At 42.5% G+C, this 14745-nt stretch overlaps 1 protein-coding gene across 2 annotated transcripts in view; it reads right to left on the bottom strand.

Annotated features, from left to right (window-relative positions):
- Window positions 1-557: 557 nt before the first annotated feature.
- hibch (3-hydroxyisobutyryl-CoA hydrolase) overlaps window positions 558-14745 on the bottom strand; it is a 32813-nt gene continuing 18625 nt past the window's right edge. Inside the window, exons 7-15 of one of the 2 annotated variants that reach the window (XR_008893532.1) lie at window positions 13348-13426; window positions 9360-9505; window positions 7433-7519; window positions 7100-7158; window positions 6702-6783; window positions 4437-4556; window positions 3993-4026; window positions 2227-3414; window positions 559-2132 (exon numbers count right to left, since the gene is read on the bottom strand). Coding sequence is in view for 1 of the 2 variants with exons in the window: in XM_056580209.1 (XP_056436184.1) it covers window positions 3299-3414; window positions 3993-4026; window positions 4437-4556; window positions 6702-6783; window positions 7100-7158; window positions 7433-7519; window positions 9360-9505; window positions 13348-13426 (723 nt within the window). In the remaining variant the exon portion in view is untranslated. Of the gene's footprint in view, window positions 3415-3992; window positions 4027-4436; window positions 4557-6701; window positions 6784-7099; window positions 7159-7432; window positions 7520-9359; window positions 9506-13347; window positions 13427-14745 lie in introns of both variants that reach the window. The other variant, XM_056580209.1, reaches the window with a different exon arrangement.

A 14745-nucleotide genomic window follows, 5' to 3' on the forward strand; every position in this document is an offset into this window, starting at 1 on the left:
AGCCGGTACAAGCCGTTTTGGAAATCTGCCCCTTATGACATCACAGGTGGGCGTGTCCACTTAGATGTGTGCTGGATAGATCAGCCTACCAGCCTACCCAGTGAACTGTAGCAAACGTTGCTCATCTATCGTCACACATCTAGGTGGACATGCCCACCTGTGATGTCATAAGGGGCAGATTTCCAAAACGGCTTGTAGCGGCTAATCACACCACACCTGGTGGCATGCCGTGGCAGGACTTTCAATAATAACTTTTCAAATCCTATGTTTAAAAATCCTATAATGTTGGTGAACGATTTAAAAAACAATAATTTAAAGGGATTTGATTCAGAAAATTTAATTGTGCTTTAGTGAGCTAAACCGCCCTGCATTCAGCATTTACAAAGGCGGACAAAAAACAAACAATATTTGCACTAATCTTGGTTGGGTAATTAATCTGACTCTCCAAAACACAGTCAGAGAAACATGGAAATAAATGTAAAGATGACTTACCATGACACAATTCTGCTCAAAGCCACAATACTAATTAGATGTAATGTGTGTTGTTCCAAATAAATAATTCTGCCAGAATAATTTAATTATTTTATTTTTCTCTAGCTTTTTCAAAACATGAATGGGAAACATGACATGGTATGCAAGGAGGGTTTACAGTTAGTTGTTTGCTCAAAATGTTGTTTTGTCCTCGCAAATACCATAGGTCTACCAACGTCTCATGTTCCTATCTAGCGAACCTCTGAATGGTTGGAAGCTTTGTCCATGTTTTAGGCAGACTAATTTTAGGCAAATGCAGTGATAGAAGTCTGTCCTCTAGGCTGGGGACCGCAGGTTTGGAAACAAAGTCCTACATTTTGGCTAACTATGTTGCAGGCATTTTACTATTCACCATTAATGTCAATACCGGGAAACCTGTTAGTATGGTGTGTGTTTACAGCTAGAAAAACAGAAAAAATATTTCACCAGTTTGTTTCCCGGTCAAGTGTAATACCAAAAGAGGTTACTTATCATGTCCAGTTTTATTGTTGAATAAAGTGTTGACAGGATGAACACAAATTGAACCAGTGGCATCAACGGCCAACAGAAAGCATAGTGCTCATATACAAAGCCAAGTAACTAAAGGACAGTGGGTATAAACTTCACCATGAACTTGGGGCCAACCTTTTTCCGCTAATACATGCTAGTTGGGTCGCGCTGTCTGAAAGAATGCCTGGTTGGTTTTTACCTCTGGTCATATCTTCTGTGATTACTTTTCATGATTAATGCTTGAACGTGACGTTGAACAAAGAGTAAAAACTATGTTGAAGTGACTTGACCTTTCCCAATACGTAGTTCTAATTATGTGTAACTTATGTTTCCCCTTCTCATATTATTCTTCCATGGAACGCAGCTAATTGTACCACTTATTTAGAGGATAGCTGTGCTGTAAGCATTGTACTCTGTCTTATAAAAGGGATCAAGCAAAGGGAATTATGTTCATAGTTGTGATTGTGGCTTGTGAATATGGGCCTGATTCAACTGAATTACCATATATGATGTGCATTTGTAATGTCTTCAATTTGGTGGCTACATCTGCTTCTTCTTTGGAGTTCAGTTACAGTGTTTGAATTAAATATTCTGTTCAAACTCAACGCTATTCTTCTTAATTTACAGCGTACTAAGCTTGTCTGAACCTTATTAGACATGTACATTTATGTAAAGATGAATGAAATGCCAGTACATATTGGCATCCAGAGTTGCACCATTGTGGGATAACGTTGAGTTTATTAGAAATGTGATTGCCTGCTAGCTTCTTATCTCATCATTTGTGCAAACAGTTTTTTTTAACTGGGTAAAAACCGTTGGAAACCTTTGTTTGTTCAATAGTTTCATAACACATTTCTATCAGCACACGTCCACCTTAAAGTATTTTTTATCTTCCTTCTAGACGTAACACTCAGCCAAAGTTCAGTTTGGCTTGCAGACGGAGATGACAACAGGCGACAGACACCTGGCCGTTTGTTTGAAGACCAAACCGCCACCATAAATTATGTTCTGTGATGCCAAGACAAACACTCAGACCATTAGCTGATGTTTACTGCGGCCCGGTGTTCCCGAATATTGGCTGGGCTCGGGGAAAAGTCATTTGGCCACAGACTCTGGAGGACAGGGAAAAGTGGGAACAAATGAGTGTTTAACAATTCAAGTACACTCAGATTAAATATGATACGCACTTAAGAAGAGATGGGTTACCTTAGTCCTTCTGGGAATCTGAAACGGGGCTTTGTCGAGTTAAGACCTCACGTCAACAGTAACTCATGCTCCGAAGGCATATTTAAAGTAAGTCCCTTTTCAAAGTGTGATGAATATGATGGCTAAAGGAAACAGGATTTACTTCAGAAAGTATACAGGTTGGCTTGCATAAAGTGTAGCAATAACTTAATAACTTATAACTCATTACATATTCGACTTGTGGAAATGATAACTCAACATGAAGAGGCTAGTCTTTGGGACTTTGACACTACAATATTTTATTTCAAAGAGTTTAATAAAAACTAAAATCACTTCAGAAATCGCACAACAAACAACTTGTTATTCTTTACAGCTGAGTTTAAAGTTGTGACACATAACATTTAATCTACCTCAAACGCGGTAAAGACATACAGAACCAGTAGTCACTGGATATATTTACCGTTATTGAACATGAGTGTGTCCACCACACCCCACTGTCTCCCACCCCCTCATGGTAATACACTACTGCAGTGTTGGGCTAAGACCTTATCCATTTGATTAGCTCCCGAACCACCAGATCCACTTGGATCCAAAAGGCACTTATCCCTGTTCCAGCATCTCTCCTCTGAACATGATATTTTCTCCCTCTCTTTCGCTCTCCATTCTCTTCTGCACTATAAAACAATAGACAAAGAAAAAACGGCCTCATCTGAATTGTCGAGTGTTACACCCCTCTGTAACATGTTGCAGCAATCGGCAGGTAGAGCGGGGAGCAAAAACAGAGGAAAGAACATATTTGTACAGAATACCCCACTGTATACACTTTCCTGGTCAAGTCCCCCGCCCATCTGACTTGAAGTTGTATTTTCCAGTGTTTGGAGTGGTGGAGTGACGGAGACGTGCCTGGTCGGCTGTTCCAAGAATAGGGGAGTGGCGAGGAGGGAAGGGGACAGATGAGAGGAGGTGCAGCTGTTCCATCCGACCAAACGGGCCACGTGGGAGGGCGGTCTGGTCCGGTTACCATGGTGACCGAGAGAGAGAGAGAGAGAGAGAGAGAGAGAGAGCGAGAGAGAGAGAGAGAGAGAGAGAGCCTTCAGAGGCGGAGGTCCCTCTCTCCCAGGGGGGAGAAGCACTGGTCCACGCTGTGGTCCGACACCTCAGCGAGCGTCGCCGGGCTCCACCGGGGGCTGTGGTCCTTGTCGATCAGCACTGAGGGACACAAGCGAGGATACCGTCGTTAGGGATACGTTTTGGTGCCCGGACACACGGAAACCATGGTCATCGATTAGTATCGGTGGACAAACTAAGAGAGGATCATTATTGATATGTATCGGTGAAGAAACACACGTAGAACCTATTGTTATTGATTGAGTATTGGTGGACACAAAGAAACGATCACTATTGATTAGAAAAGTGGACACATGAAATTATCAGTATCAACCTTTCAAGAACCACCTTGTCCCATTTGAGATGCATTTTTTATTTGGGATACACTGCTTTTTATGATAAAAACAAAAAAATGTGTTGCATTGGTTTATCCTGTTGCATCACTCGTGTTCTTTATTGTTTTAATGTTGTTGTACATTATTATTATCAAGTTATAGTTTCTCATCACAGTTAGGAGGTCTACGAGGCTAGTGGGTGCCTGTGAGGCTCATTAAGGCTTAAACCTGACTTACTATAGAAATATGTTTGACTGGTTGTCATTTACTGGTGTGCTACAGAGTACAACACTATGAGACGGATGGAGTCGGCAATCTGGGACATGAGAAAGAAGGTCAACTTACCTGATCGTACACCTTCGTAGAAGTCCTTGCCCCTCTGGAGAATAAGGAAAGATAGCCGTGAGGGGTAGGTAGGTGTGTGTGTGTGTGTGTGTGTGTGTGTGTGTGTGTGTGTGTGTGTGTGTGTGTGTGTGTGTGTGTGTGTGTGTGTGTGTGTGTGTGTGTGTGTGTGTGTGTGTGTGTGTGTGTGTGTGTGTGTGTGTGTGTGTGTGTGTGTGTGTGACTCAACACACGGTTGACCTCAATAGTATTAGGTCCATGTTAATACCCTACAGAGAAATGTTTCTGCCCACTCTTGAGGTTAACACAAGGTAGCTAAAGTACATTACGCAAGCCATTTGTATATTACTAATAAATAGTCATATATAGTCTCTTTTTATTACCAATTCAGAATTAAACATGAATACCTAAACAGTATTTGGATGTGAATAAGAGTGTATATATTACCATGCAGGCTTGGCATAAGCGGTACTCCATGACCAGCACGTCCTGCAGGCTCATAGCAGCCCCCTGCTCCAGCTGCCTGAAGGTGATCTTCAGGGACGTGGGGGACATCCGGGCCAGGGTCTGGATGGAGGGATGCATAACATGCTTTGGATCATTTATATTAAGAATACTTCTTATTAACCCATGCACAAATGCCTGAGGAAAATATAGTCTGGAATCTGCCTGTTAGAAAGAAGCCTAACCTCTACCCGCACATGGATGATATTATCTACAATTTAAAAAAGAAAGTTGTATTGGATAAAAGTGTCAGATAAATTATAGTTTATAGGGGAGAGTAAACAAGAAGGCGCCAATTTGGTATTTACAGTCTTTAGTTTCCCTCCCCGTCCTAAATCAAGACAATACTATGAACAACCATAAATACAAACTATTAATAATACATATGTGTGAAAATCAATTTAGGTTGAAATGTACCTATACCCATGCAAACCATGAAGCAACAAAGACAGCATAAATATTGACCGTATAGTCTCTATATCGCTGTCGTAAATGTTTATGCACTGGAAAATCCGTGGGTCACACCACTATTTATACAAAGCACATTGTTAAGGAGAAGCAGGGGTTAGGGAATCTTTGAGCTGGGTATCAAACACACCAACTGCTACACTGTCCTGCTTTAAAGGGCGTATCAATATCAACATAGATTATTGTATTATTTCAAAACCTATCCAAATAGTATCCAAATAGTACAACAATAGGGAACGTCACTCATGTTTAAAACATTTGGACAGAGGCAGCGTTTGACCTCTGTACTGCAGCTATTAATATGGTCATTATCATTCTGCCCAGAGATCCCATGAACAGAGATCTGTCCCTGGGAGCTAAATGTTTACCATTCTGTGGACCGGAGGGAGGAAGAGGAAGGGGGAGAGGAAGAGGGAGAGAGAAAGGAAAAGAAGAGACAGAATGCACTTTGCTTCAAACACAAGTAGTGTTTTATACATTTTACCATCGCACAGAATATTTCATACTGTATATACATTTTGTATTTGTTAGCAATTACATGCAATACATTGTTTTGATGTTACTTTTTTACTTCTTATGTGCTTAGGCAATGCAAATATATGTTTCCGATGCCAATAAAGTCCTTTGAATTTACTTGAACAAGAGAGAGCCAGAGCAAAGGAGAGAGGAAGGCTATGTAGGGCAGGGGGAAAGGTGACGTAAAAGGTTTGAGGCCCAGAGGAGAACACTATGGTAAACCCAGGGCCTGCTCCACACACCAGGAAGGGTTTTATTCCTACTGTTCTTTACTGGCCTAATCCCATTGGGACCATCTGGGCCTGATTAAGGTCAATATCACTGGGACCACACAGCTAATCCACACAGTGGGTACATGTAGGATGAAGAAATAAAGAGCATGCTTGCACTGGTCCATGCAAACTACACTTCTGGCTGAAAGTGTAAGTGAACCCACTGACCCCGCTGGGGTTCAAACACTAGGAGATTACCAACAATGTTTTGGGAGCAAAGTTCTAGGAAGGAGGGGGCATGTTATCCCCATGGCTACAGCCTATGGCCACTTTGTGATACGTTTTCATTGATGTTCGAGAAGCATAACCCAATCTTGGAAGTGGCGATTTATCATCATAATCCAAACACCTCGCTTCAGGTGTCCCTCCACCGAAATGTCAAAAGAATACTTAAAGGCACTGAGACGCAATTAAAAAGAGTTTGGGTTCACCGCCACTTAAATGCTAGCGTGGCCTTTCAAATGAAAGTCCCCCATAGGCTCATGGGTTTGCCTTCCCATCTGCTAACAAGACAAAATGCTATCCCCACTTAGTGCTTAAATGGCCGGCCAATTACTCATTACTAACACCTACTGTTTAGGGTCTATGGTCGAGGATGGGTTCGCTGTACCTTGAAGCTACTGGATGAGACGCTGCAGGGTGTTTGACTCCCATTCAAAAGGTTGGGTTCAAATCCCAATGTGCGCATTCTACCTGTAGGCATCCTTGCACAAGATGCCCACACTCCTAACTGCTCCTTAATAACATGTATCTAGAGAATATCAACGGTAGCTAAAAGTGTCGGCTAAATCCCTTCATAGGCGATGCGAATAAGTACCAGCCTGTCAACACTGTTTCCAGTCTTTTTGTTCCTGTGTGTGGGATTCCAAACGGTAAACACAGATCCCTGTGTGGTATCAGCCGATGAAATAGTGCCAATGGTTGTGTTCCTGATTCAGTGCAGTGGGCCTACCTCAGCCTGCTTCTTGGCAAATGCAGAGTTGTCTGTATTGAGGTTCTGCAGGATGCCCTCCACACTGCCTGCACTAAACAGTCTGGAGGAGAGGAGAGGAGAGGAGAGGAGAGGAGAGGAGAGGAGAGGAGAGGAGAGGAGAGGAGAGGAGAGGAGAGGAGAGGAGAGGAGAGGAGAGGAGAGGAGAGATGAAGGTTAGCATAAATACACAGGATTACCAGAATAAATGACCAATCAAAATCACCTAAGAAGTATAATGTACCACAAAGAGTGACTGATTTTCTTTATTTCGCACTACACTTATTCCAATCCAAGTCCACGATTTGTGTGCATTATGTAGGTCAGAACAATGGGTGTTTTGCTACTTAGTATAAATGCAGAGCAGCTTTGAAGCAAACCTGTTTATGTCTTGCAAGTGAGGTTGCAGCACAAATGGCTTCTCTGCATCCAGGCAGCTCTGTTTTAAGAAAATAAACATTATACACTGAATATATGTCCCACATGCCTAGCTAATACAGAGATATTTGGAGTGATGTAATGTTTCCAAGAACCTGCCACCCTTTCAGAATGAAATCAGTCCATACAAATAGAAACCAAGAAAGCTTTGCACTTGCGCGCACACGCCCACGCACACACACACACACACACACACACACACACACATACAAACAAACAAACACACACACCAAGTGAACCAGATGGATGCAGTGAACTCCCAAAAACATGGTTACCTGTGTCTGGTAGGACTCCAGCAGCTTGGACACGTCTTCATTAGAGGGAGATCTCAGACCAACCAAGTCCAGCTCCAGGGCAGAGATCTGTTAACAAGCAGTGACCTGAGATGAACACCCCAGCTTTGCGTCTCATAAGAAGAGCAGCCTTGGAATTAATACCTCTGTTCTTCTAGGTCGATTTTAGTTGAGTACTTTAGTTGTTGATTTCTAAAGTTTTTTCTTATGGTTGATGATTTCAGGGTGCATAGGTTAAAGGGAAGGTAGACAAGACAGGTAGGCCCTCCAATAATAACGTTTGGCCCAAATGTAACGATTGTACGGGTATATTTCACATATGTGATTTGTTTGCGAATGAGTTTCAACCAACTTAGGAAGGTGGCTCGTAAAATAAATGACCTAAACAAACTTTAAAAGGGTACAATATGTAACATTGACACACAGCATTTAAAATGGGTGTCTGAATTCACAGTATTGGAGAGTTGATTTCAGTCGCTCCCACCTCCCCAAAACGCTCACGCAGGTTGCCAGGTTGAGGTCACTGAATGGTCAGGAGCTCAAGACGAGCCGAGCACAACAACATTATATTTTGAGACGAGGACAATTCTTTTATTTTGACGATGAAAAGCAGCCACTAGTTCTGTTGTTCATCTAAAGTGAACGTCTGCAATTTGTTTATTGTTTGCAAATGGACAAACCAGCTCATGTGGCATCTGTCTTGAAATCCCCCTGGCTCTAAGCTGTCGCTATCATTCCCATGCAGCTCCAAGATTAACCCGTGTTTCAGCGTGGCCCTGGTTCACAGAGCTATTACGAAAGAGTGAAAGGCTTCTTAGGTTGATTAGAAAACAAGTTCAATTGATCCAGTTTGTTTCTTGCTTCCATGGCTGCGGTTTCCGTGATTCATAGATTGCAAACCTAGGTACCATGTACCGCATCATTACACACAGGCCAAAACATTAACATGCTTTCTGAAGGAGAATTTTTTTTAAGGAGACATGTTTTAAATGTTTAAAGGATACTATTGTTTTGAGAGAGAAGCCAGCACTTGGCATGTTTCCACAATCTCTGATGACATTGTTGTCATTTGATGAAGTACAGTACATGTGTTGCTTATAGCTCCTATAAATATCTTCTTCAATAAATCTAATAAATATTGTCAATTTTTAAGAGTGGAACTTCTCAGTCTTCAGAAGAGGACAAAATGGGCAGAGTTAATTTGTTCCAACAGCATTATTTATATTCACTGCCGCTAAGTTTAACATTTCCCAATTGTTTTTCAACATCCTCAAAAACAGCTCCAAAATACAAACGTGTGTCCCCAAATGACCTCAGTCTCCTGCTGTTGCGACCTCACACAGAGAACCCCCCCTCCCCCCCCTCCCCCACAAAGATGAACAGCAGCTGCCCTCTGGCCAACTCCTCCATGGTGGCTCAACTACACACTGCTAGCCTGGGGCGGACATGCAGTGACACAGCACTGTCACACCCCCCCAGCCCCCTGCCACCACCGCACCCTCTCCTCCAAACACCCTTGAGCGGAGAGGAAGAAATGTTTCTAAATCATATTCCTACAATTATAGACTACATGGCATTAATACTGCTGGGGGTCGCTTCCCACTGGGGACAACCATGCTAAGAATGTATGCCCTGCTGGTGTTATGAGTCGCTTTGGATCAAGGTTTCCACTCGAAGGAATATCCAACACCACACCGACAACAATTAAATACACAGGTTGTTGAGGCAGGAGATCACTTTACACATAACAGTGGGCAAAGGGCAACACGACTAGTAAAGCATACAAGTGCATTTAGACTATTTACAGAGTTAAAGATTACGATGGCGGTAGAGACAAATATCACTTGGTGTTACGAGCACCCAAAAAACGACATCCCGAGGATCCCAGTAGGGCAGCAAACTCTGTTACCTTTTGCGACTCCACAAAGTGACTGGCCACGCCGGCGCGCTGCACATCACGGCCCTTCAGACGGAAGCCTGTGAGGGCCAGGAACATACCGAGCTTCCCCTGGAGCCTGGGCAGGAAGTACCCCCCTCCCACATCGGGGAAGAGTCCTGTTAGAAACACACACACGCACACCCACACCCACACACACACACACACACACCTTTTTAAAGTTACACTGTGCAGTCATTTAGTTTATTTCCTGAAAGAGAAATCATTTCGTAGTTATACAGAGATAGTTATACAATATAGTTAAATAAATATATTGAGTGGTAAACAGCTGCTACATGGTCAGAGGGAACTGACCACAACTGCCCGTCAAACCGGGTGTTTGAGCAGGTATTTCAGTGATGTCATATGACAGATAACATAATGTAGGCCAGTATGACCCAATCCCCCCCCCCCGCCGCCCCCCCGCTGTGCATCAACTTAAACCACGTTCAGCCACCAGAGTAACCGTTAACATCCAAACCCTTTGAATATTTAAAAGCTGTCAACAAATCTCCCATCAGCGCTAATCTGATAGTGGTTTACCAATAATTGTAAGACATAATAGTGGACATTTTATTGACACTCGACTAGAGCATGCCATTTAACTACGCTGGATGATCCATGCGTGTCAAGGCGGGGTACTGGATTGTGTTGGGAAGAACAGAGTACAGATTAAACGGGATGACCTTGTTCTAGGCGGAAATGTAATATCATAAATGTGTCCGATTATGGCAAACGTGGAAGGGCCGGGTTAAATCTTTTAATCCAAGGGTTCAATGGGTTAAAAAAGATGCTGCATAATGCCCCTCTCTCTGATATTCATGTCCCCCTGTGTGTGTGTGTGTGTGTGTGTGTGTGTGTGTGTGTGTGTGTGTGTGTGTGTGTGTGTGTGTGTGTGTGTGTGTGTGTGTGTGTGTGTGTGTGTGTGTGTGTGTGTGTGTGTACACGTGCCCATATGTAAGTGGGTTTTCTGCTCACTTTTGTTCGTGTGAGATAGAGAGACACAAGATGACACAGGATGACTATGACCATGTCTCGATCTCAGGGCTTTTGAATAAAATTTGGCTCAACAACAACTCCCAAAATCTATTGGGGAAACCGTTAGTGTGGTTTTTAAATTATGTTCAGATTATGTATATCGTTTCTGAGAATATTCTGGCAAAGCCTTGAAAACTCATCAAAAATTCAGAAGGAGCACTTCCCATATCCATTATCCATGATCAGTGGATTTAATAGTCACTTACTGGAAGGAAGGGGACATTAACTGTGTGATGAATTACATGTATCCATTTTACAGCAAAAAAACCAATGTGAAAGAACTCAAAAAAGCAAAAAACATGAACGATATTGGAGTGGAAGATACACACAACCTTAGCCTGTATTCTAAGTATTCAACACAGTATTCTAATACTGTGCACTGTCTTTCCAGTCGTATTAATCTTCACAAGATGAATGGAATAAAAATGGAAGACAAAAAAAACAGTTGTCATCAACTCAATACCTCTTGATTTGACGGCTCCCATAATGAGAAACTCCCCAGCCTTAACAAGGGGACGTTAATAACAGAAATGGTGATTACACCAATATCTCCCAGCTAGCACTCATGGAAAGTCATGGGAGCCCGAATGCTTAAATAAAGACAACTAGTGATAGCAGAGCTATGGAGAAGCCAGGTATTAATATTTACCATCCACTGACTGTGAATTCAGACAGGTCATTAAGGAGAGAATCCCTAGATCATCTTGCTCTTGGGATCTCTACAGGTTAGGTGACTCTGTCTGGGAGTAAAGCACCTTTAGTCTTTGGTGCAAAAGGGTAAAGCGCCTTAATTAATAGAGTACATTGGTTCAGGCGCCTTACTCCCAGACAGAGTAACCAGGAAGCCGAACCTGTAGAGATCCTCTCAGAATAAAACAAAATCGGTAAGACAGGGGCAGCATAGTCTATTGAATAGAGTCTTTTCAATAGTACTAATACTATAATGCCCTTGTTTGAGCGATTTGTTTTATAGTATTCTATTCAATAGACTATACTGCCCCTGTTTAACCGATTGTTTCACTCTGAATCCCTGCCTCATTTTATCTTTACATGCTCCCTTAATGTTCCTTGCTGAACTTCCTTTGATGCAAAATTGAAGGTGAGTCGTAAATCAATTACACTTGATTCCTACTGTGTTGCCCCTAAGGCATTGGTGTTTCCCAAAATAAATTGGCCATCACGAAATTGTTTGTTTCTAGAGGAAGAACATATCATATAGAGCAGACTATAATTAGCTGTGTGATTCGCCGGAGGTTAGTCCATAAACTGCCCTTGATGGGGAACTAGATAAACCAGCAAAATATGGCTTGGTCGTTCATCGGAGGCAATACACCTCAGTTGAGGAATTCATTGATTTGCAACACAGACGTTGGGTTGTAAAAATGTGTTGAGTAATTGTAATGCAACTGTGTGTTGCAATCCCCACATTTTCAATGCAATTCGGCTTCAGCTTATTGCTATATAATTGCAATGCAATTATATAAGAGTAATTGCAATGCAACTGTGTGTTGCAATCCCCACATTTTCAATGCAATTCGGCTTCAGCTTATTGCTATATATTATTGCAGCAAAATATGGCTTGGTCGTTCATCGGAGGCAATACACCTCAGTTGAGGAATTCATTGATTTGCAACACAGACGTTGGGTTGTAAAAATGTGTTGAGTAATTGCAATGCAACTGTGTGTTGCAATCCCCACATTTTCAATGCAATTCGGCTTCAGCTTATTGCTATATATCGCAAATATAATATCTAAATTAAGGAACTCGGGTACATTTTCAATCACGGCACCAAAATCCATTAAAATCTATCTATTGAGCATCAATTGTCCTCAAATTCTTAAGGTTGATCTGCTTTGACAGAGCACAGTTTCAACCACAATATCTCTGCCTAAGATCCCTCAGTGCAGGACCCATTGTTTAAACAGCCCGGCTCCTGCCCTCATATTAAACAACAACACGATGCAGTAAACAAACAATAAAGGGCAGCATGACAAAAAAAAAAAAAATTTTTTTTCTAGATGTAGTTATATTTCCCCTAAACATCTTACTATTATAATAGCAGGCCTGTCGACCAGTTATTCGACAAAAGCTATTAAATAATTGATTTGCATGTATAGTATACCACACTTTCCATCGAAAAATTACCCCCGTTACCATAAATTGACTATTTTTAAAATGTAATCAAGTGCTCACACATTAGCTGCTTTCAGACACACGTGAGTCCTGATATTCTCCTGATGGGCCGTATGTGTGAACAACATATCCTGACATTTGTACCCTGGAAATCTCTTGAATAATACTACCTCTGCGGTAGTATTTTCTCCGTAGGAAATGTAAATTACCTTATGTGAATGAGGAGTTGAAAGTCGGTATTTCTCACACCACTTCAGTGGGCGTGTTGATGACGATTCTGCATGTCATTGAGTGGCCCCCTAAATGATAATCAGCCTTTGGCCTTTTGTTCGCTGAATGGTTAAAAAGTACTTAAATGTTGGCACTGCTTTTAAGAATCATTTGTGGTGAACGAATGTTTTACGTTGTAACATTATAGGCAAAATGTTATTATAGTATGCGCTCAGAAATTGGTTACATTGTCAACTGGGGTTTCCACATTATTGCTATGGGTTTAATTACAACTAGAGGTTGAGCGAGCGCAACGTACGCGCGAAAACTCTAGTTACATTAAATGGCAATGGTCGGCAGCGCATGTGATTATGAGTGAACTCTCATACATAATAGATGAGCTGAACCCCTACTGCCATTGATGGCAACAGACATGGACCCCTGTGTGTGTATGTGAATGTATATTTATTTGCACATGTATGAGTGAATTTGTGTGTCTGCATACACTTGTCTGCATATGGATGTATGCATGTGTTTCCATAGGCTTGCATGTGTGGGTGTGTGTGTACGTGTGCTCACCGATGGCCGTCTCTGGCATTGCGAACACAGTCTTCTCTGTAGCCACCCGAAACCGGCCGTGCACAGACAGACCAACGCCCTGCAGACAGAGGAGAGGAGGAGTCAGCTGTGTGTGTGTGTGTATGTGTGTGTTTATCTGTGTGTCTCAGTGTGTGTTTCTGTGTGTGTGTTTCTGTGTGTGTGTGTGTGTGTGTGTGTGTGTGTGTGTGTGTGTGTGTGTGTGTGTGTGTGTGTGGTCGGTCGGTCATAAGGAGAACTGGCTGGACGATACCTTCGATTCATGAGACAGTGCCAGTGAATGTTAATTTGCGCGAGAGACAGAGGAGACACAGCCTGCACGGTTGCCATAGGAACAATAATCTGCCATACCTCCGTGCATAAAAGAAAAAGGTGAACGACAACCTTGGAGTTTGTGCTCCGTGTTTAGGAAAAATATCATCATTAGAGCAGCCCACCACCACGGTCGGACAGGGGAGACTGCTGCCCTGTGGAGACACACGTGTGTCGTTCACCACAGAATCACTGTGATCATGACCTTGAATGAGATTATAACACAAACACACACACACACACTTCAAGGTAGGACCGATGGGTCAGGCGCTGGTCAGGTCAATACCGTCCAACAGCTTGACCTCGGCGATGGATGGACGGGGAAGAGCAACACGCTAAATCACCTGCTCGCTCCCCTACCAGCCGATGATTCATCCTCACCATCATAAAGCATGAGGCAGGGAATGAGGTGGTACCAGCTAAAGTACAAACACAACAGAGTAGAGGAAGCTGCGTCTAAGACAACTTATGAATGCGGTGCCCTGGCTACTGCTTGGCTCCTGCTTCCTACAGGAGGTAAGCCAACTTTTACAAGTTTAAAAAAGTTTATTTCCAATAAAAATCTGATAACCATATGAAGTCAAGCAGCTATTAATTGGATTTGAGCGAGGGAGGAAACAAGGGCAATCCATGCATTTGAATTGTAAAACTAATTTAGAATAATTCCCATCCAAAATGGTGTATTCACAAAATTGGCAGGAAAAAGGTTGATGGGATGTATCCGATAGGACTGGCTATTGCGGTAGCCTGACTTAAGATAATTCGATCTGCATTGATTTTTCTAATGAACAGGGTCCGGCGTGTGGAGCATAAGCCAAAAAAAAGCCCAGAAGAACTGGCAGATAAACGTACTGGTCCAAGTGCATCACATTACGGCGGAAAATACTATTTAAAGGCAAGGGAACCCGACCCAGAAGTATGATGGATAGATCAGCCTACCAGCCTACCCCGGACACTGTAGCAATAGGGGCACTTAAAGTATGTTAAGGTCATCTGACAATCTGGTACACCAAGGGGATTACAAACCAGTGAACTGCTACTTTTGCCCCAAAAACCTCCAGGCTTTTA

Source organism: Gadus chalcogrammus, chromosome 20 (assembly GCF_026213295.1).
Source record: "Gadus chalcogrammus isolate NIFS_2021 chromosome 20, NIFS_Gcha_1.0, whole genome shotgun sequence".
NCBI lineage: Eukaryota > Metazoa > Chordata > Actinopteri > Gadiformes > Gadidae > Gadus > Gadus chalcogrammus.